Source organism: Pithys albifrons, chromosome 4 (assembly GCF_047495875.1).
Source record: "Pithys albifrons albifrons isolate INPA30051 chromosome 4, PitAlb_v1, whole genome shotgun sequence".
In the NCBI taxonomy this organism is placed as follows: domain Eukaryota; kingdom Metazoa; phylum Chordata; class Aves; order Passeriformes; family Thamnophilidae; genus Pithys; species Pithys albifrons.
This window is the reverse complement of record NC_092461.1, coordinates 31,431,573-31,455,846: the sequence shown is the minus strand read 5'-3', so window position 1 is coordinate 31,455,846 and position 24,274 is coordinate 31,431,573. Positions and strand designations below refer to the sequence as shown.

The 24,274-nt window shown below is 42.4% G+C and overlaps 1 protein-coding gene across 7 annotated transcripts in view; it reads right to left on the bottom strand.

Annotated features, from left to right (window-relative positions):
• The window catches only part of TRAPPC9 (trafficking protein particle complex subunit 9), a 464,855-nt gene that overhangs the window by 138,226 nt on the left and 302,355 nt on the right, over positions 1-24,274 (bottom strand). The window contains exon 22 of one of the 7 annotated variants that reach the window (XM_071553791.1): positions 22,926-23,001. The exons of the other annotated variants lie outside the window; for them this stretch is intronic. Within the exon in view, the coding sequence (XP_071409892.1) occupies positions 22,994-23,001 (8 nt within the window). The 3' untranslated portion in view covers positions 22,926-22,993. Of the gene's footprint in view, positions 1-22,925; positions 23,002-24,274 lie in introns of those variants that run through there. 7 annotated transcript variants of the gene reach the window in all.

Below are 24,274 nucleotides of genomic sequence, written 5' to 3'. Positions count from 1 at the left end.
AATGCTGTGGGCACCGCTTACTATTCTGGGGCATCTTTATGTGAGGCACAAACACATTTGGATGCACAGGGGGATGAATACCCTCCACTCAGAGGATTGTCCCGGGCTCCTCCAATCTGATCTCACAGCCATGTGTTGGAAAGCAATCTAAATTCACTCTGGACTGGTACCTCTGCTGTGCCAGTCAAGATCTGGAGGTTGATTGCGCTGCCTTTGGCAAAGCACAGATCTCTGCTAATGTCCCGAGCCGTAATCTTGTCCACATAAAAATCCCATGTTCCCCCAACAGAAACATTTTGACAAGCCCCATTTACACAGACAAATATGTATGATTTTAAGGGTTACCTCTAGGCATTAGATGAGTCAGCTAGCACAGCCCATTCTTTTTTGGTGGTAGCTTAATTATGTTCTGCAGCCTCTACACCAGATATTGCTGCCAATCTTCACAACTCTACGTTTTAGACTCTGGGTGCTGGTAAATGTGCTCAGTCTAGACTGAGATATAAAAATTTGCCTGCCAAGCTACTGGGGATAAAAACATATATTGGTTGTTAATCAAGGCAATGAAAAGAAGGCAAATTTTGAATATAAATTAGTAATTGGAAAGAGGAAAAGGGTAAGGGATATTCTAAGTTTTCTGCAGTTTCTAGTCTTTACTGTTTATTCAGTGACACAAAAGGCTTCTACACTTGGATATTCACAGAGCAGCTGAAGGAGTCACCAGCAGGGACTTCCTATTGCAATGAGAATTTCCCAACCTGTGCAGTAGATCATTTCAGATCCACACCTTGTTTCTCCCAGTCTAATAGTTCCACTAAATAATTCCATGTTGCCAGACATACTTTGCTGTCATGAATGAGGCAAGGCCTAAATGAATCCCCTAATAGGGGTTTCCCTAGGAATGGGTATGCAAACTGGTGGGATACACACGTGGGAAATCTGGGATAAAAGGGGTAGCAACGATGAGACATCACGAAACACACTGTGTCCTTCAAGGCATGACACTGACACAAATGTCACTCCCAAAAATTGAATTCTGTCATTTCTGAGCAAAAGAGAGCACTCTATTTGTTAAAAAGATGCTCAATAGTATTTAACATTTAAAATAGTTTGACTGCAGCACACCCAAGACTGGACACACCAACCACTCAAGATGTCACTGACGTGAGGGCAGCTTTGGAAAGTTGAAGCTGCTCGTCAGGTTTGATGGCGAGGAGTTAAACTCTGGCCAATATGCTTTTTTCTCTCATTAGACAAGTTTCAAGAGTCACTTTGTATAACTGGTACAGCACTGCTTTGTTTTCACATCCAATTTATAAAAGGCTGTGAGAGTTGTGGTGCTCGTAGAGTCTTTTGAGCTAATACAAAGGACCCAACAGAAAAGACTGCAGAGATGAAACAACTCTACTAAGCCATATTCAACCAGTTGTGAGATCTGGAAATTGATTAAAAACCTAAACCAAATATTGATGACTGACACAGGAAATACAAAAAGGAGACAACTTTAAAAAATTGGAATTTCAGAACATATTAAACACAAACCCTTTTTCCTTCTACTTCAAAGCTGAAGACCTGGAGGTGACCCTTCAGAGCAACACGCCGTACTTACAAAGAAATAACACTTTGTATTTTTATATGAGCCTAAAACAGATCTAAGACTGAAAGTCTACAAAGTTGAAAGAAAACATATGGCTGTTTTAAAGTGTTATTAGCCTAATCCAACTTTATCATTAGCTCAACTCGGAGGTTAACACATTTCATAGTTGAACTCAGCCAGTCCTATCAGCTACAGGCATGCTGAACAAATAGCATATAAATCACAGAGCCTGACAAGACGTAATAGGAAAAGCTGCTAAATTGACCTCTAAATATAACATATTTCAATGCATCAGCTGGTGTTGCCACTTTCTTGGAATAGTGGAAGAACTTAGGATAGTTGTCTAATATCCTCTTTCAAGTTTCTAACATGACTATGGGATGAGTATTCAAAACTTAACCCAGGGTACCAATTCTACATTCAGTGTTTTATATCTGAGTTGTACTTCAATAACATGCTGAAATTTAGAGCAAGACTCCAGCACTTTCCCCTGTTCTAATCATCTCTGATCTGTCTGAAGCAACAGTTCACCTCTTTGACAAGTGCATTTAAAGTTATTTTAAAATCACTTTTTTGAAAGCCAGCTGTTCTGCAAACCCAATTTGCTTTGAATCTCATTCCCTCTTTGCTGGGGGAGGCAGAATTTAATATTCATGATCCGTGCTCCTGTAAGGGATTATTTGCAATTCTTCTGATACATGTTACTGGGTTAATCATATTTTCTTTCTTGAATGTAAGTATCTTTTGTTCCTACAAGGTAATGAAGGAGAGTTAGTCATCTTCATAATTAATCTTGAATTTTAATTAAATCTATTAACTGAACATGTCAAATGTTTGTCACTTTCAAAGCAGTATAAAAATTACAGTTAGTAATAAATGTTACTTATTCACATATTGCCCTGGGTTATATTGCAGCCACAGTATCTATAACAAGATCCTTATGCTATTTTATTAGATATTAATATGATTTATTATAACAATGTATTTTATTCATTCCTCTGCACCAGCAGCAGCACAAGGATAAATTGTGTTGTAGAACATGCTGGTATGTTCTGAACAGTACACTGTGAAATAAATGAGCTGCAATGACAAACACACACTTTCCCTTATCTTCCTTAACTTTGCATAATAAACCCAAAGAGCTCTATTTATGCATCTCCTATTCTGCAGCCAGGCTAGTCACATGAACAACTCACATGAATAACCAGAAGGATGTAAGAAAGCATTTAAAGATCAGAGAACAAACTAGCGGGGCTTGGATATCCTTCCCCATGTTATAGGAATATCCAATAGAAATGAATGATAGAAAGGACACTAGAGATGAAAAACAGACTCTGCTCGGAAAAATATTCCTAGAGGAGCAACCTGATGGCTTTCCACGCTAAGAATCCCCACTGCCATGCTTAACACATCAATTCTGCTTTCCCCCAAAACCCACTGCTCAACGACCAACCCAGCATCTAAAAGGGATCTAAAAGTCAATCTGTGTTACCATCTTCTTACATGGCATCACCAGCAGCAAAGATCTTACCAGTCCCATCAACACCAGTCCTATCACACATCCCTACCATTCTTGATGCCTTCAAGTGATTTTAAGCCAAGACATCCAAATTATCTCAAAATACTTACTTTAGGGATAAGAAATCCTTTCCTTAGATACAGCAGTACCAAGAGAAAATTGTCCAAGAGTCAGAGGACAGATCCAAGGCTGAAGAAAATTTTAGCTATCACCAATCTTTTTCTTGGGAACATGGAAAGAACACCAACAGTGTTTTTGAAGTGAGATGCTGTGATGGATGTAGCACAGGTAACCGCATCAAAGGGAACAGAAGAGCATGTTTTCAACAATCAGCACAGTCCTTTCAGCAAGGTTATAAAACCTCATGATGGTGATGCACATACATTAGCTGGCTGTCTTTGGTGAACCGGCTTCCAGGATCCTGAGCAATACAAAGCAGAAAAAACACTTCCACACAATGCAGCAGATGTAACTACATAAGAAGCAGAGCCATGAGCAAGCTTTGAAGAGAGGCAGAAAGCTCCTTTCTAGGTAAACCTGGGTAAAATCAGGTATTTGGTTTCTATTATTATATCTGATAAGAAAACTCCAGCTTAACAAGCAGCCACCTCTCTGCACACTAATATGTGACACTCATTTTAGTGCTCATTACTACTAGTCTATAGGGCAGGAAAACATTAACATTGGCATATTTGGCTATTAGAAGTTGTGCTTTCACTTGTGATTTGATGTGTTTGGTAGAAATGTAATTATGGAAGTGTTTAAATCAAGGTGGGGGATACAAGATAAGTAAAACTTTAACTGCTTACACAGTGGGCTTTAGATTGGAGCATACAGCACCCTGAGTTCCCCTGTTAAAATATACACAAACAACAAACAGATCTCTTTACCTGCACTCCCAGGTAAAGAAACATTACATGAACCATCTCTTTTACATAATTGTTGTCAGTCAACATTGTCCCAGCCTCTGAAAGGCCAGAATACAAAAGCACTAAAGAACATCAGAGCCACTACCATAACTCACAATCTTAGTGCATGTATTCTTGTTCCATTACACAGATATTGATTAACCCTGGACTGTGACAAATGTTATGGAAGCATCTTGACACTGATCAGCTTTGCAAGCTGGTAATCAAAGGACCGGAACTGTAATGACCTAATCTATACAGATGCATTTTTTGCAATCAGATAATTGCCACAGCAAAGTATGACTATGCCAAATCCATGGAGATAAGGACAATAATAAAACAGATGGATGTTTGTATAGAAAAAACTAAAAATCCAATTAGACCTCTTTCTCTACAGATTAACAAAGTACTAAAGTTGAGGTGGCCATATGGAAGCACTTTGAATGATCTGGAATTTCAGTGACATACATAACTTGCAGAATTACAATCATGTGCATAACTAGCCCTTGGAAGGCCACTGAAATAGCAGAATTAGAAAACAAAACCTGTAAGCATTGCCTTATAACTGAGACAACAATAAATAAAAAGAGAACAAAAAGAGTGGTGTTTAATACTAAATCCAGATGAACATGTATGTGGACAGAAAAAACAAGCTTTGGCCAAAGAGAAAACCAACCTTAGACTGGCAAAAATGAGATTTCCTCTGCATTTTCTAATGCACTGTGAACTCCCTGACTCAGGCTCTAAGTAGCTGAAATGACAGAGGACAAACCTACATTAGTTATGGCAAAATGTGGTGAAGGAACCCTCAAGAGGAGACACTGCTGAAGACCAAGGGAGGTGGGAGGGAGAGGAGGAAACCAGACACTTCCTGCCAGATGTTTTGCGTAGACTTTCTCGCTTGCTCCAAGTGACAGTCACACATCCTCAGCTGACTGCAGAGGCACATTACACATCTCTTTGTATGGATCTCAAAGTGATCAGCTCAAACTTGCATCTTCACAGAAACACTTTGCCTCCTTTTCCTCCAACAATTCTGAAAGTCCCCCCAGGAGGTTGTGTGAGCAGGTCAGGATACTCCTCAAATCACTTTTGCTCAGTTATTTATTCAAGTTGACCATGGTCTTCTGTGACCCCTTCAGCACTTGCATAATTTCATAAATCATAGAATGAATGAATCATAGAATCGTTTGGGTTGGAAGAGACCTTAAAGATCATCTCCTTCCAACCCTCTGCCATGGGCAGGGATACCTTCCACCAGATCAGGTTGCCCCAAGGCCTGTCCAACCTGGCCTTGGACACTTCCAGGGATGGGGCAGCCACAGCTTCTCTGGGCAACCTGTGCCAGGGCCTCATCACCCTCACAGGGAAGAATTTCTTCCTAATATTCCAACTAAATCTACCCTCTGTCAGTTTAAAGCCATTTCTCTTGTCTTGTTACTCCATGTCCATGTCCAAAGTCCCTCTCCAGCTCTCTAGAGGCCCTTTAGCTACTGGAAGGTGCTTTAAGGTCTCTCTGGAGCCTTTTCATCTCCAGGATGAACATCCCCAACTCTCTCTGCCTTGACCAGACATAAAAAATCTCTTCAGCATCTCGACACATAAAATACTGTTCTGCATAATCATTATGTGGGAAAGTTCCTATTGAGAATAATAAATGTCTTATGTACAATCTTATCACTTGCACAGCAGGATCAGCCCAGGACAGTCTTTGGAACCTCCATCCAGACACAAAAATTGGACTAGATATAGCAGGAGCTGCTGGGCAAAGTGTCCTTTTCACACCACTTGTGCCACACCCTGGCAAAGGACAACCTCAGAGCACAAATTCATGCAAAACAAAATCAAGCATCCTCTCATGGGACATGTTCCTGCCCACGGCAGGGCAACTGGAACAATAAGGTCCCTCCCAATCCAGATGATTCTCTGATGAAAAAAATTATAAAAAATGAGTGACATCTTTGTTGCAGCCATCAGAGAATCAACATGAGTCCATGTAAAGCTGTAATTGTTGCAACTCCTTACAGTTGATGGGTTTAATTGACCATTGTCTAATATACAACCAAAACTATTTTAATCATCTGTCTTAAATAATTACAAAGCAAAAAAGAACTCTGACCACAGAAAAAAACCAAGGTACAAGTAACATTTATTCTCAAAGCAACTCTGGAGTGGTGAAGGCAAACCCCTCACCTCTTGCAGGAAGAATGATCTTTACAAGCCAAGGACAATAGTTTAGAGATGGAAATAGATCAGAGCAACGTCCCAGGACTTGCTCTGTGTGTTCAAATATAGACTGCCTTGAAATTTGTCATGATGCTTTACAGCCCCAGAACTGATTCAGGGAATTCAGACCAGCCTGTCTGGAGACGCTTGGAGAAACGCAGATAAAGAGCTAAAATCTACAGTTACAGACAAAAAGGAAGAAATTATTTGCTGATCATTGTGCATAGGAAGTTATTAACTGAAACACATGCAATTACATTAATTTATATTTTTTTAGAAAAGGTATACAAACTAAAAAGATTAAATGACTGCAGTCTCTCACTTAAGATACAAACACAGAGCAGTGTAAAACTTCTAGAAGCAGATGTTTCCCCACATGTCCAGGCAAGGCAGTGTGTGAAGAAGCACATCTGTTTCTGGTGGACTGATACAGGGGACACAGAGAAACAGTTATAGATCATCCAGGCTTATATAAATGCATAACTGTATTGCTTCCCTTTTCTTTCACCCTGCTCTTAAATACTCATTCAGAATAAGCAAACAAATACATTGTAGCCTAAAAGATGTTTGTGTCATTTTTCTCCTACAGAAGATACTGAGCAAGGATGCTACAATGATGATTCACTTCAAGAGAAGCAGATGGATGGTTTTGGTCTGATGATCTGATGTTGTAACACATACCAAAGCTGATTAACTATTACTACTTAGCATATGAAAAGATGAAGTCCAGAAGCACAGCCCATTCATTACTTTCCTAGTTCACATGTACTTCAAAGAAATATTTAAAAATGCTACATCCTGCCAGTGAAGGATACGAAAAAGTGATTACCAATTTACAGGCCTAATTATGCTTAATCTTCTGAAAATGAGGTTAGGGGCAGAATTAAGAAAACATTTTTCCTTCATGCACCAAACCATTCAGATGGAATGTAACACCCAAAGAAAGTTGCCCTTTACTGATCTACATTGTGAAACAGGTAATATATACATATATACACCTACCAAAAATTCACCTAAACTGTTTCTCCTCTCCCAATTCTTTGTCCTTCACAATGAAACTTTTCTGTTCTATAAGAATATAGAATCATGGAATGGTCTGGGCTGGAAGGAACCTTCAAGGTCTTCTTGTTCCAAGAAGTTGCCATAGGGGCAAACATCTAACTGGTACGGTACCTGCACACTCAGGGACTTCTTCTTCTGACAATGAAGGCACAGAAGAGAGACAAGTGTGAATTTTATGTAAGGCAGTAATAAAAAAAGTCTTTATGTGAGAATATCATCAGAGGAGTTATATTCCTCATGAAGGTCTTAACCCTGAAGGATTAAAAAGTATAAAATATGCATATATATTCTGGGAGACAGAAAGAAGAAAAAGTGGTAGAGGTGGAGGAATCAATACATGCTTTGCTGTGTCTGTAAATTAATGTACTGCCTCACTTCCAGTTCAGCCATTCCACCCAGATAACCTTATGTACAGTTTGAGCTTCACTTGGTACGGGGGACAAAAAGAGCCATATACTGTTATCATGATCCTTTGAAGGGGACAAAGGGAAAGCCAAATTCAGAAAATCACAGAAACACAGAATGGTTTGGGATGGAGGGGATGTTAAAACTCATCTCCTTCCAACCCCCCTGCCATAGGCAGGGGCATTTTCCACTATCTTATGTTGTTCAGAGCCCCATCCAACCTGGCCTTGGACACTTCCAGGGATGGGGCAGCCACAGTTACTCTGAGAAACCTGTCCCAGGGTCTCACCACCCTCACAGCAACGATGTTTTCTGTAATATCTAACCTAAATCTACCCTCTTTCAATTTAAAGCCCTCTCCCCTTGTCCTATCATTACATTGCTCTTGTCAAAGTCCCTCTCTAGTTCTCTTATAGGAACTACCCCAACTCTCTCAGCCTGTCTCCAGAGCACAGGTGCTCCATCTCTTTGACTATCTTTGTGGCCTCCTCTGGACCTGCACCAGAAGGTCCATGTTCTTCTTGTATTGGAGACCCCAGAGCTGGATGTTACCTCTGTAAACAGAGCCCCATGATTAGGTATCACAGTCCTGCATCTGGAGGTACTTTATTTTGTAAATCGTTATGGCACCTGCCTTACGAGCTAACAAACAGGCCTGGCAGTCTCACTTCAGTGCCTGGGAAACTTCTGGAGAAGATGATTCTGGGAAGTATTGAAAAACACCTGAAAGACAATGCTGTCATCTGTCCCAGCCAGCACAGCTTCATGAGAGAAAAGTCCTGCTTATCAAACCTGATTTCCTTTTAAGACAAAGTACCCCACCTGGCTGAGCAAGAGAAGCCAGGTGATGTAACCTTTTGGATTTCAGCAAAGATTTCCATACTGTCTCTCCCAGGATCCTGTGTTGGAGGAGACCCAGGGTTTATACGGTGGCAAAAATACTACAAGAGATGGATAGAGGAGGACGCCGAAGTCCAGGAACCCGGCTCCCCGAATATGGAAACTCTGCGAGAGATTTATAGGGACTCTAATGTTCACACCCTATATGGACACTTCCCCAGCTTGAATGTTATACCCTTAATGTGGCTACCCTGGTTATTTTTCCCTTAGTCGTTCCTTATCCAAGTTCCCTCTTCCCACAGAACTCTCCGGGTCACAGCCCCTGTCCTGGCCCGACCCGGCCATGGGGGCAGTTGCCGGCGGGGCCGCCCACGAGGCGCTGCTGGAGCCTGGGCGGGGCTGTCCCTGCCTCGGAGTGCCGGAAGCCCTACGGTAGACTTTCCCTGCCCATCTCATTCTCCCATTGGTCCTTTTGCCGCTCCTCCCCTCCCTCCTTCCCTTCGTTCGCATGTACCCAATGAACTGTGTTACTCCTCCCCGTCTCCGCCCCTCTTCCCCGCCTACATCCGGAGAATTCCCATGCTCCCCTCAAAAGCCAGCGCGCGGCAATAAACTTGGCTTTTCCTCGTGGACTCCTGGCAAGTGCGGGCTTGTTCCGTTCGGGACGGTCGCCGGGCTGGGGCCGGGAGGAGCTGTCCCTCGCTTCTAAGGGGCCTGATCCTAGGGAGCCCTGCTTGCCGCTTTCCTAGCCTTGCTCCTGGAAGCGGAAACCTCTCCACCGTATCGGTGGGCTATTTTTAATCCGCTGATAATCCTGCTGGACCAAATGTCCAGCCCAGAGCTGGATAAACACATCATGGGTGAGCAATTGGCTCATGGGTAAAGCACAGAGGGTGACAGTGACTGGGGTGACATCAGACTGGTCACTTGTCACTAGGGGGGGTTCCACAGGGCTCCATCTTGTGTCCTATGCTTTTCAACATCTTCATAAATAACTTGGATGAAGGACTAGAAGGGACACTAAGTCCACAAATATCCCAAAACTGAGAGGAGCTGTTGACTCCCTTGAAGGCAGGGAGGCCCTGCAGAGGGAAGTGGACAAATCAGAGGGCTGGACAGTCACCAACTATAGGAATTTCAACAAGGGGAAATGCCGGATTCTGCACCTGGGATGGGGTAACCTGGAATGTTTGCATGGACTGGGGAATGAGATGCTGGAAAGCAGTGCTGGGAAAGGGCCCTGAGAAGATCCTGGTTGATGGCAAGTTGAATACGAGTCAGCAGTGCCCTGGCAGCCAGGATGGCCAGCCATGTCCTGGGGGGCATCAGGCAAAGCATCGTCAGCAGGGTGAGGGAGGGGATTGTCCCGCTCTGCTCAGCTCTGCACTGGCGTGGCCGCACCTGCAATACTGGGACAGTTTTGGGCACTGCAATATAAGAAACACCTAAAGCTGTTGGAGACCATCCAAAGGAGGGGCACGAAGATGATGAAGAGTCTGGAGGGGCCATATGAGGAGTGGCTGAGGGCACTTGGTGTGTTCAGCTGGAGAAGGGGAGACTGGGGGGAGACTTCATTGCAGTTACAACTTCCTTGGGAGGGGAAGAGGAGGGGCAGGCACTGATCTCTTTTCTCTGCTGACCAGTGACAGGACCCGAGGGAATGGCATGAAGTTGTGTCAGGGAAGGTTTAGGTTGGATATTAGAAAAAGGTTCTTCCCCCAGAAGGTGGCTGGGCACTGAACAGGCTCCTCAGGGCAGTGGGCATGGCACCAAGCCTGGCAGAGCTCAAGAAGCACTTGGATGATACTCTCAGGCACATGGTGTGACTCTTGGGGATGGTCCTGTGCAGAGGCAGGAGTTGGACTCGATCCTTGTGGGTCCCTTCCAGTTCAGCATATTCTGCAATTCTGTGCCATCTGTGCCCTGGGGTTCAGGAGCCTGAACCAACACAGCTCCCACAGACCTAATAACACAGGATGAGCCCTGAAGGGCTGAGTGTTCCCCACACTTTTTGTGGTATTTTGCATGCTTAATTTCTTGCCTACCAAGCTGATGTGGGGAGGAGGAGCACCTTCTGCATATGACTCAGCACTGACTTTCCAGGGAAAGGTGTTCTGACATTCTATAGCAGTGACAGGTATATGAAGTGTAGGCACAGAGGTATTCACATCATATATAAGGAAAAAGGGAAGCATTTAGAACAAGATTAAATTAATAGATTAGACAGACAGCAGAGTCTATTTTTAAAGTTCCAATAATAACCATGTATGAGAAAACAAAATAATAGCGCTTTGGGAGATCAGCCCTAACATCAGCTGCCCAGTGTGCTCCTGAGCTTTAGGGACACAGACAATACGGAATGAGAATTTAAAAACCATTTTGGTAATAGTTTTATGTACTTTAAGTTCTTGCTTTCTTGATACAACATAAACCACCCACTGACAACGTAATTCTGCTGCCATACTTTTCCAACCAGAAAGCATTTGCTTGATATTTTTTAATTGATAATTCTGAGAAAGTTCCAGGACTACATCTACCTGACTTGGGATGAGTTTGCAATGCACAAAGAAGCAGAAATGTGATTATAAGGAGACCACATGAAATAAGAGACGTAACTACCAAGTACACATCAGTTACACCTTCCACCACTGCAAGTACAATTTAACACATATATTCTACTACTTGTAGAGCTGCAGAGTCTAAAGAAGGGGCAAAATAAAAGATTAAAATAATAAAAAGAAGTCTTTCCACCTTAAGTCTCAAATTCTGAACTCCTGTTCCTGTTCCTTGGAGACAAGCAGTAGTATTTCTGGTTTCGCAGAAGCAGCTTAGAAATGTGTGAAATACAAGACATGACTGGACAACATCCATGCAGCTCCATGCTGTAGTTCAGCCTGCTGCCTTCTGCATGCAGAACAGAAGGGCTCCTGCAGAGCTCCAGGGCAGGTGATCGATGCCAGGCGAAGTGCAAACCTCTCCTGTCCCGTGGCAGCAGCTGAACAAACAGAATGGGCAGAACTGCAGAACTGAGCAGGGAGGGCTGCAGGAGCTTCCTCCTCCTCTTCCAAATGGATTAATTTTTAAAGATAACTTGCTTTTCTTTTCCAGCAGGGAAAGAGTGGGGACAGACTTCCAAAAATAGGCTAGCCTGTCACAACTGCTAACTGTCACACGATGCCAGGATTGGAGCTGATCTCTCGGGGAGGCGGCTGAGAACAGAGGGGAGGAAGGAAGTAAAGAGAAAGAGTAATTTCTCTTTGCACAGCCCAGCCAGAAAGAAAATGAATAGGCAACCTACAATCAATCACAAATAACACCAAAGCCAAAAATCAGTCATTCTAAGTAAAAACACATAAACGTATCAGTTTACCAGCAGTTATCAGCACAAGTGCTATATTCTACAGCACCAAAAACGATGCCCAAATGTACTCTCTATCCAAGGTCTCACCAGGACAAAGGCAAGATTATTGCCCATTTAAACAAATTGACCCAGCAAATTAAACCAAAATGCTCTCTTTAAATTTAATTTTCAAAATGCTGTCCTGAAAAGGCTCCTGTCCATGTGGCCTCTGCAGTACATAGACACTGAAGTCACAGGATGACTAGAAAAAATTATGCTTAGACTTTTGTGACATAGGGTTCCATTCAGATTACACAAATTGAAAGCTTATTTAGGAAAAAGAAAAAAAAAAGGCCCTCTTAAACCCAACCAAAATTTGCTCAGTATTAAATATTTAAAGTTAAAAGAGAAGGCAGGAGAAAACTACAACAGCATCATTATTAAATGGATGAGAAGATAATCTCATTGAACAGTGATCTTAGCTCTATGCATTCATTTCATTAAGAGGACTGAAGCAGAATATTTAAAAACAGAAATCATATTAAGAAAGTCTTTATCATCCTTGCTGGCAGTTTTTCCTTCTTGCTGCATGAAGGAAATGTATTTTGTCTGTATAATCTTTGCCAATAACAGACTAATTTTTTTCAGTGCCTGCCTTAGTCATGTGTTGTTGTGGAACATTAAATATGCACTTAGTTAAGCTGCAACACCAGGTGTTTGCTGCTGCATCTGTGTTAAGATGTTAATCTCAGCATCAGGACAAAAAAACCCCGAAAACATAAAACTGGATATCATCATTAATTCATGAATTTAATTTCCCCTTTTAGGTCTAAAATGCAGCCCACTTGTCCACAGACAATAGACTTTTGTTGTGTGGAGTCATGAAACACTGGTTTAATAAGACTGAGGTACTGACCCACAAAGGTTATTTGATTTCTTTGAATGACGACCATAGAGAGGCCTCACTCCTGACACAGCAGTGGTTTTAGGGGCAGGGTACAAACAGTGCCAGTGTGGGCTCTGCCTCATGGCCTTGCCCTTCCCTTCCTTCCATGTACCTCCTTCTGTATTTATACTTCTTTATTTATCCTTCTGCATAGCACTATCATGGAAGAGAACAAGCATGGTAGCTAAAATTTATTATTATCATATTTCTTGAATCCAATATAAAGCACTGCTTTGCTCCAGACAGGAATGTGCAGAACAAGCACTATTTATTCTCCCTTTCCATGGATAACACTCCAGTGCAGCTCCAGCACTGCCTACCCAGAGCAGGCAGCTCTCATGCCCAGAGTCCAGGGAGGGCCAAGAGAGCAACAGCTTCAATTCCTCCTCCTCAACAGTAAGTTCTTCTACTAAATGTCCATGATAACCCACTAAAATGAGGTTGATTTGATAGAGAACAGGGATGAGTAAGGACTGTGCCAATGGACACAGGCATTACAGTCATCACAGATAACTGAGGGATCTATCACAGGTGTATCACAGCTCTTTCCTCCCTTGAAACTTCAATTATCCAAATAAAAACCTATTTACAGGAATAATAACCAGTGGCAATTATTTTTGTTAATGCCAGATATAAAACCAAATTAATTCCAGCAAACCACTCCTGAAGTGAGAGACTGAAAAGCAGTGCATGAGAAAAATACAACCCACCTTTTCAACCAGCCCTCGCCGGGGGCCCTTTATCCTCACACTGTAAGTGTTTATGAGAGCCTTTATGAGAGCTTTTGTAGGGCTCATCCCTATCATAACAGAGACAGAGATTACTGCTGGAGAGAGTGCACTAATAACACACATGGCAACTTGCTGCAAGCCAAAACACCGTGGCAAAATATCGCACAGATCACAAAACAGCTGAGAGATGAACAAAATAAGAGTTTCCTCTGGGTACGGCAGAAGAAATTCATCTGCAAAGTTAAGATGACTGCAGTCCTCAGGCAATTATTTTGTTATCTAAAAGTGGCTTTCAAAGTCAGACATCGTGCCTCAAAACCTGAGCAAAAGCAGAGTTTAGATGGCTGCATGTAGGTATGGTGCAACAATTTTTGGAGACTAATTCTCTTCTACTACTATAGCTTGGGGAGAACCAACACATTATATCAGTAGCTCTTTCATCATCTCCTAATGAAAAATTAGACCTAACTTGAAACTACTGTTTTTATGTTAAGGATACCCATGAAATATCAATGGGGTGATAGAAACGAGGGGGGGGGGGGGGGGGAAGCCAAACATCTCTAATAAAGAAGATGTAAAAAACCATACCTTTAAATCAACTCATTCTGCACAAAAGGAGGCATTTTGAAAAAATTACAGCAATTTCTTCCCTAATCTGAATCTCCTTAAAGGTATTTCTTTCAGACAGATGGCAATGAAAAAATATCGAATATTCAACATGGCCACTTTCTAACTTATCTCCTGAAACACCTTGGCAGCCTCCAAAGTTGGCACATCCTGTGACTTCAGCTCAGGGCCTGCTCCTCCCTGAGAATGTCCATCTTATACAGTCATCCTAATAAAGGAGCCAGAGCCAAGAAAAAAACTTCTCCATGCTGGGGGGAATAACCTCTCAATTCCACATTTCTGGGTGGAAGGGCAGGATGGGAAAATCAACTCGGGGGGACACACAGCATATCCTTTTCCACTTGTTTTCTCAAGTCAGATCTAAAGGCTTGCCAAACTGCTTGGACACCAACATGCACTGACCAAAGCAAAACACTGATTCACTGCCCTCCCTGGAACACAGGAATGGTTAATACTATTTGCCAATTATCTGCTCCTACCTTTCCATTACTGAGATAGCAATGCATGTGTCACAAAGGGAGTTTGAGCGTGTGACAAATAGTTTTGGCTACTGAAAAACAGTGCTGCACAATTTACAAAAGCAGAAAGTTATTTCGAGACAAAATTGCCACGAAACACTGTCATTTCAATAATCAATGGCTATGCTTGCTTGCTTGATTTCTTTCTCCTAAAATAATTTTTCTTACTTTCTGTCAGTTGGCAACAAATACATCTTAACATTTGCATTTCAAGCAAGAAGAGAAACCCAGACAGTTGTTCCAAAAGGACTGGAAAATATACTGTAAACTCCAATATGTACAAAGCCACCAAAGCCATCCAAACTTAGGCAGGCAGGGAAGGCATCAGCAGTTTGTCAGGAGTTCAGAAGGAGCCCCAGCTTTGCTCAGAGCACTTGGAAACTGCTGTTCTCAGGTTCATCCCAGTCTGCAACACCCAATCAAACAGTCAGACCAAAACAAGGCACTTCATTCTGCTCACTCCCCATAATCCCCAGCGAGAAATATGAAATGTCCTTTGCATAATTTATAAGTAAAGTGGCTCACATGGGGCCACTTGTTGTTATTGGGTTGGGACTGTTTGGGTGGTGGGTGTTTTAACCCCAGAAGTCACTGTGGAAATCCTAGGTCAAGCATTCAAGAAAAAAATGCCCATCTAAGAATCATCAAATAGGTCTGACTCTCATTATTATTCAGTAAGAAACCAAAACCAGGTTTAAATGGTACCAAAGTTCCTGTTTGCAAAGACTTAAAGTCTGCCTGTGACCTCAGCAAAAGAGATATGTGGAAAGAAACCCTGCTTTAATTGCTTACACCATTACAGAGAGAGGGGAAATTTCCAGCAACAGCTCTTAGCCTTGTTAGTAAGAATACAAAACCAGAGCATATGTTTGGGCAGAAGGGGAAAAAAACAACACCTCCCCCAGGTTTTGTACAATATTTGGCTGTGAGATGCCTATGAAGCCAACTGGTCAAACATTTTTTCTGATAATTTAACTTTGCTGCCTCACAGACTTGAAGCATCTCCTTTAGAAACCATCTCAGTCGATTCCTTTGCGTACCCTGGGCACTGCCAGAGAGGTGCCAGGGTCAAAGGTGGCTGCTGGGGCATGTTCTGCTTCCCACTGCAATGGAAAGGAGCACAGAGCAAGTCCTCCTGATCATAAAATCTACCCCAAAGGCAGCTGCACCACTCCTTTGCTGCAACATCTTACCAAGTTAATAATAAAAGAAACCACAGTATAAAGACAACACTGCTTGGGAATGCTCTTGTATTTTTATACCCTAAGATAATAGATGGTATCAAACACAGTTCCTTCACTGAATTGTTACCACAACATCAGAGATCACCATATATAATTTACTGCATTTGCTGGCACTTAGGTAATGGATGTGATAAATAATCAATGTAAGGCATAGGCTGAGAAATCTGATTGGGAAGTGGACATGTGAGTGACACCCCTTCAAATAAAGGCATAAATGTATATACAGAGATAACCGAGATCTCCACATGCATTTCCACTCCTGACTCTCAGCTCAGATACTGCCGTGTTTGGGTGGGAGGCTTTTAAAAAGTGTGTCATTTTATCTTTGTCTCTAAGACAGCATCATGGTGAAAAGAGAGAAAATAATTCCAAGAGTTTAATTACTTTTTTCTCTTTTCCTGAGCATCCAGCAAGCCCTCAGTGAATTATTTTCACTGCATTCGAACAGGCAAAAAAAATCCACCATGGGCCAACTTCTAAGACCCTCCAACCCCCAAATCATCCCAACTGCTGCCCACTTGCAAACACCAAAGAATATTAAACAGCCACCCCACAGACTTCCAGGTTCTGAAATGAACAGAGAAACAACACCAAAAACTATTTTAACACATGAGGAACATTAAAACCATAGAAGAAAACCACAGGATAGAGAGACACCTGCTGAAAAATGTTTCATTGAGAAGACTGGCACAAACAAACCAGGAAATCCAGGTGTAAGAAAACAGAGTTCTCACCCATATTATTTAAACTGGCACAATCCTTCTGTTACATATGAATATATATTAAGACTGGTGAACTTGTACAGGCAGAGGGGGTGAGATGACCTCCAGAGACCATCATCTTTCAAACTGAAATTATTCTCTGGAGGGGAAGCAAGCACGTTACAGGATGAAGTGAAGGTGGTAAATCCCTGTGGAGAAAACATCTTCCTTGGAACCTGAATAATTTAAAGCTGTCTGATGCAGTGGTCACTGCAGGTAAAATTCTGCTATACCCAAAGATTCTACAAATTCAGAAGTTTTACTTATTTTATATATTAAGCTCACATCTCTGCATTAATATAACCTTTCAGAATTAAAAAAGCTTTCACAGCAGCATATCAAATGGATGATTTTAATGGTCTTTCAAATACAATGAAGGCAGAGACTTGACTTACATAGCTTTGAGGGAAGAAAGTGAGTTTAGAGGCAGCTATTTATTTCTTCTTTATATTCCACTTTATTCCAAAATATAATACTAATTCTAAGGGACTATAAATGCAAAAATTTAACACTAATCCCTATGCTTTGGGTCTCTAATGAAGAAATTAAACCACTGTCCTAGTTCAGCAGGAGGGACCAGCTAACCCTGTGTGGGGGTGATCAAAGCTGTGTATTCTACCCCCTCTATTCATTCCCCAAGGTCAATGGGCCATTAGCAGCAGCTGCCCAGGGAGCCATTATCACTTCACACCCAGCCTGAGGGGGGCGGAGCTGCCATCAACAGTTCAATACCCCCTGGCTCCCAGAGTTAATCACCCATTGTGTGAGTCCCCGCCCAGGGGGAGGGACTGGGTGCTCTCTGAGGGTACATAAGTGGTGGGTAAGAAGACCTCAGGAACTTCTCGTCAGATCCAGAGCAACAGCAGGACCTTGACAGGAGGAGATCCCCGCTCTCACCCAGACCACAGCCCTCGCCTGCACCAACAGGTTTTTCTTTTCCTTTTGCTCTGGACGTGGGGGAACCACAGGGGTCTCAGCACAAGGGCAAACAAACCCCCTTGGGTTTGTGCCCCAGGACACTGGGTTATACTGCTGGGGTTTTGTGAGTTGAAAGCAATTTCCCTTTTGTGTCAGTGTTGTTATTGTAATATTATTATTAAATTTTAGCTCTGACTTATAATCTCTCTCATGGTGAGTTCATTTCCCCTGCTGGTTCGCCTTTAAACCAGCACAACCACAAATCTGTCTGCAGCCTGATACAATTGCTCTTTGCATCTATGCCATAAAATTCAGAATGGCTTTTGGCTACATTTTTTCTCAAAATATAAAATAAATACCAAGAGAAGCTGACAAGATTCAAGAAAATCCTCCCTGAGCTCAGGACACAAAGATAACATCCCCAAACAACAGTTATTAAAGAGGCAGAAAACAGTCCTGTCATTAAAATCTGGAAAACCAAAGCCATCTCTCAGACAGCTACAGCACCCAGGAGATGACAAAGGTGTTTATAAAATCCCACACAATTCCCCAGCACCTCAAACTTCCCCAAACCCAGCAGGAATAACCCAAAGCCAGGTAATAAACCCTGCCCCAGGGTACTGAATGGGGTGTATCTGTGTGGGGACATATTTCTATGCATACCACACACATTTTAGGCAAAATATCCTCCCCATTCCTGTCACCTTCTCTCCAATCACTGCTCACTCTCACAACATCTGCTCCTTTATGACTTGTTGCATATTTTCATTCCTGTGACATAAACTCAGGGACAACGACAGCACAGATCTGGAACTGGTTTTTACCCAGCTAATCAGAAATACTGGTGGGAGTTCAGCCCTAACCAAACTGTCCCTTTGGGAGATGTTCTGCACTCAGGTGCCGCTCAGCAGTTTTCAGCACCTTCTGTATCAATGTGCCAGGGCCCATTTCAGCTTAAAACAAAGGGCTGCAGGTTCCCAAAGCAACACCTCCAGCACAGCCTGGCTAACCTGGCAGACTGCAGTGATCATGGTCTTGTTTTAAAATACTGATTTCTGCCATGTTTTACTATTTGCAAGGATGCTACTAAGACTGACCACTTGGTAAAGCACATCTGAAACATTCAGCCAACCTCAACTAGAAGTTCATCAATATCTTTAACCAAGTGACTGAAATCCTTTCCTTGGATTATTCTGTGTGTATTCAGATTACTCTACACACTGGATGGCTTCACATGCAGCAACAGAAAGATGCATCTCTCATGCACCACAATCCTCTAAGGGGGATTTTGGGATTTTTCTCTTCAGGTTCATAAAACCTCTGGTCCCACTGGCCTCAAAAGGACAACTCAGGCACAGACATCAAATGTGTCCGTTGGTAACTTGCAAGTGATGAGGACCTTCCAGCGTGTCAGCTCTTCCCAAGGCAATTTATTTCTCCTGTTTTGTTACCCAGAAAGTCAATCAGTGAGTGCAGTGATTTTCCTCTCAGGATTTGGACTTATTTTTAAAACATGATTAATGGGACTTAATGTAGTAGTGGTTCTTACACTTGACAGAAAATAAAAATTCAACCAAACCCACTCCACTTTAAAAAATGCATAAGGGTAACTAGAGCAAAACCAAAGCAGTTGTGTTTTACAATGCCCTCCCAGGTCTGCTCCCAGAAAGCATTAGCAAACTGAGATATATTTAGTAAAAATTAAGATGGCACTGTATGTCTGATTTATTCAAAAACTTCATAGGAACTGGGGAAAAAAAGCTTTTTATCTTTCATCCCAGCTTTTGTGCTTCCTGAAATGTTAGCAACCATGGCTACCAGACGTCAGTGTGCTCTCATTTTCATCACCATGAACCACCAGAGTGTAACACACTCCCATTAAACTTTCTTTCTCCTTTTTTGGGCCTTAAAAAAAGGAGCTTCACATAGTTCAGCATCAGCTGCAGTAACAGAAAGGTGCTCCCACCTATCCCACCCAATTACCTGCAGGGCAGACTAAAATCAGGAGTTATAGTGGTGAGAATTCATAGAAACATGGAGCCAGAAATTATCCTGAGTTGGAGGGACCCAAAAAGATCACCAAGTCCAACTGCTGGCCCTGCATAGGACAAACCCAGGAGTCACACCATGTGCCCAGAGCTTTGTCCAAACCCTTCTTGAGCTCTGTCAGGGTTGGTGCTGCCCTGGGGAGCCTGTTCAGTGCCCAGCCACCCTCTGGGGGAAGAACTTTTTCTTAATATCCAGCCTAAACCTCCACTGGCCCAACTTCAGGCCATTCCCTCAGTCCTGTCACTGATCAGCAGAGAAAAGAGATTGGTCTCTGCCCCTCCTCTGTCCCTCAGGAGGGAGCTGCAGACTGAAACTGGGCAGCATCAGCCTTCAATAACTTTAGAACACTGGTCTAAAGTCACACTTGGGCCAACAGAACCCATGAAAAGAGCAATGAAGCCCCTTTTCCTCATCCCTCTTAATTTGGAGACAAGAAAATCAATAAATAAAAAATGTAACCCCAGGGAGATATGAACAATGGTTGTAAATGCTGGGAGGTGAACTCTGATCACCTTCAAACACCCCCTGCTTTTCCCACTCCAGGCCAGAGCAGCACTGTGGGATAACAGGCTGCCTCTCTCCTCTCCTCCCTGAATAAGTGTGTGCAGCAGCTTAATTATCGAGTCACAAGCAAACATATTCAGCTTGGTGCATACACTCAATTACAGGCAATGAGCTCTAGACAAAAGCTATTGAACTATAACTGATATTCTATGAGCTGGTACACAACAAACCAAGATTAAATGATACAGACTAGGGAGAAGAAAAGAAATTTTTACTCTTCTCCTGAAAAGCACGCAAAGGAAGGAGATTTGCTGGGGAGAATCTGACAAAGAGGTAATTGTCAATACCTATTATTTTCTCTAGTCTCATCCATTTTTCATAATGTTCCAGTGAAAGTTCAAGTGGTGCTCAAAATTTTACACTCTGACTGTTGTTGTTTAAATGAGATGTTTACAAATAAAAGCTTACAGTGTTTGCTAAAAGTCCAAGTTTAAAGTACCACCTGGAAGAGCATAAAATGCTACGTGCCTGCAAATAAAAGCTAAGACAAAGTGAAACTTGAAGGCAAATTTTGGTAACTTCATTTATAAATCTGTAGTGATACACCAAATAAACTCCAAATATTAGAAAGTCAGGAAATTCATACTTCGAGTTTACCTTAAAGGAAATGAAAATATCAAGAGTACAGAGAGGGAGAAATGAAGTCAGTGGCAAACCCTGATGTCTGCCCAATGCATCAGACACAGTCAGGAGCTGCACGAATTAATTTTCTCCAGCTTCAAGACAATTTACAAATAGCACATGTAGTTCTTTGAACAAATTATCACTATGAATGGCTATGAAAATGTTCTGCTCTTTAAGTTTTGTGACATATGGGAGTGTTCTTTACATTACCCTTTTTCATTATAAACTGAGTTTTCGTTTGCAGTGGCGTAAGGACGGGAGGATTCCACGTGCAAACCTTATCAGAAATACAGTTTCTTTATCTCTTCAAAAAGAGACTGTTGTAGCGTTCCATCTGGAAGGTTTGCTGTAATCCTTCATCCTGGATTTAGTTTATTCAGATTCTAAATATAAAATGAACTGGAAATGCTAACAATTGCTTTTGCTTGGTATCTGTCCGGTGGTTGCGAGTTCATCATAATATTTTATTTTGGTCAAGTCAGTTCAGACTGTGCTCTCCTGATAGCACAAAATTAAAATCTCAAGTGCTGCCTTCCACTCCCAGCACAGCAAAAGCAGGACACAGACAAGCACAATGATTACAGATCACGGAGGGCTTTTGCCAGAGGTAGTTCACTTTGTTACCAATTGGTAGAGAAAATTGATTTCTCGAAGCACAACCTGTGGCAAGCCTTCCCATCCTGCAGCTGTGACCTTACAGGCATTCCAGGCAGTCCCTGCTTGCCCACCAGGCAACACTGAACAGTGCACAGGATTCAGCTTCCCAAGTTTACTTCTTCCAAGTCAACAGGTCACTGAGGACTTGCTACAGCAAGAAGGGGCAGGTTTTCCTCCTTTTCAGGATAAGTGCAAATTAGTGAATCCACCAACAGCCAAGGAAAGTTCACCAACATTTTCCAGCAGTCCTGGAGCACATTACCCTGACAAAACCCAGCTGCTTTCTGCTAAGTCTAACTCAGGTGTCAGATAGTCACAGCCTTGGGAAATCTGCTGGCTGGAAATACCTGCCCTAAGAACAACTCTCAGTGCACTCCACACAGAACATTTCTGCCCCTGCTCTTGCAGCCACCACACTGTTCTCTCAGGGCATCGAGGACAGGGCACTTCCTTCCCCATCCTTACACTACTAGAGCTGCACCTGAAGTGGCCACAAGGCTATCACAGTTCAAGGAGTGTCTGGATGTTGCTTTTAGTGAAGTCACATGGTTTAGTTTTAGGTAGCTCTATCTACAAGGAGCAGGAGCTGGACTCCATGATCCTTATGGGTTCCTTCCAACTTGGGATATTCCATGATTTTATCATTCTATATAACCCTTCTTCTGTTATGCAATCTCTAAAACTGCCAACTGACTGCTGTCATCCAAATTTTCCCCAGAAAATTTAGTCCGAAGGGTTACACAGAGTAGAAAAAACTGGGCTAGAGAGCAAAATTGGGTCAACAGAAGGCAGAGTTTGGTGTGAAAAAGTTGAATTTGCCTGCTGTTACTGCCCCAGCCATTGGTCACTGCATGGCAGTACCCACTGTGTCAGACTTGCTAATGAGGTGGGAGCCAAACAACCTTTTGTAAGGATGAGCTTTGGATTTATTTTCCTATTTTTTTGCAGCACGGGGCATGACTTGATAGGGTATGAGTCTGAGGAGACTTCTAACACCCAGACAAGGCAAGTGACATCTGACCTCATCTACTCTTGGTAACAGACTGTCTCTGAGTGGGAGGTGGGACTGGTTGACCACCATGGGGCTACCAAAGTGTCCACAATTCGGTGGAAGCTTAAATTACATGAACATACCAACATTTTCACAAATATCCCCAAATCAATATAAATAAAAGAAATATTTCCACAGAAAAACCTTTTTCCAGCCTCACACAAAAGGTTGTTCTAAACAGAACATGCAATACTGAAGGTCAGGAGGACAAAGCAATTGGTAAAACCACAGAGGAGAATAACCAAACAGGACCTTTGGCTCCATTGGTACTGTTCCCAAAAATACTTTCTTTCCTACATTGATGCTTAATCTTGTCAGAAGGCTGATTTAAATTCATCCTTTTGGTAGCCACATTTAAACCTGCTTTACAGGTTAATTGTGATGTCTCCATCTTTCTACGGTCCTGTTAGCAAACTGCAAAAGAACACAGAAAAGAAAGAAAACAAAAATAGAAAACAAACTTGCTTCTCTTAATAATGTGCGAGCACATAAAGAAAAATCAATACCTAATAGTATCATGGTTCCATTATAATTGACATGTTCTTTTAAGTAAATTATTATGGCATCATTTTGAGAACATTTGTGCCTTTAACAATCTCTCTTCCCAACAAGGCTGCACAGCGTTTTTCTTCCTCAGTTCTTTCATGCAACCAAAACAAGACAGAAAAGCAATATATCTGCTCAATAAAGTTACAGGGTAAATTCCATTCATTCACCCAAAAGGAAGAGATGGATGACCATTAAGGCATTTCCCTGGGGCAGGCAGTGATGGGCAGAAATGGCAAAGCTACTCCTTAGAATTCTTTTTGTTGAACTTAAATCCAGTAGTCACCTGGGAACCAAGCAACAAGAATGCTGAAAAGTCTTCCCCTGTACCCACCAGTTATCTCCACTTCGTTTCTAAGCTGGGCTTATTTGTGCATTGCTTTTGACATGCAGAAGAGGAAGAAGTGGAAATCAAAGAAGCCAGAGATGGTATGAACCATGCCCAAACAAGGTGGCATTTATTCTGCTATGGAGTTACAGTCTGGTCAACGCAGGAAAGGGAAAGAACCCTTTTAAATCTCAATTTAAGCAAAACAGTCCTGATGAGGAATCTATGTGAACTTAAATGTGAGCCAAAAACTGCTACAGTGTATGTTAGAGGCCACACACAAGGAAGGAATAAGGCAATTAGCCAAAAAGCTGAAAAAATCACAGAAAGCAGAGAATGTAGAGCTTGATTTGCGAAGGAAGGGCTGCACAGAGTTTTGAAAGTGAAGCCAAAGCTCTTGTTATGTGATCAAGGGATGAACCAGGGTCCATGTGTGAAGGGTTTGATACATTCACATCCCTGAGTGAGGACATTCACTGCAATGATTTCGGTTCATACGATACAGGAGGGAGTCAGGGGGGTCAATGAATGGCACTTATGAGCAGTTGAAGGACACTACCATGAATCTCTCCAACAACCTGAGTTCTCTGATGTGTTTTGCATCCTGCATCCAGTGGCTGGGCAATACACTGGCTGAAATTACACACAGTGGCATCTTTTCATGAAAACAAAGGCCAAATTCAAAAGGCATTTGTGGAAGGAGCTAATCTTTGGGCTGGATTTGGGGGTGCTGGCACTGCTGTGTGGACTCAGTGTGCCCTGTACTGCTCATGCTCATGAAGGGAGGAGCTCAGACTGTCCAGCTACTGCACC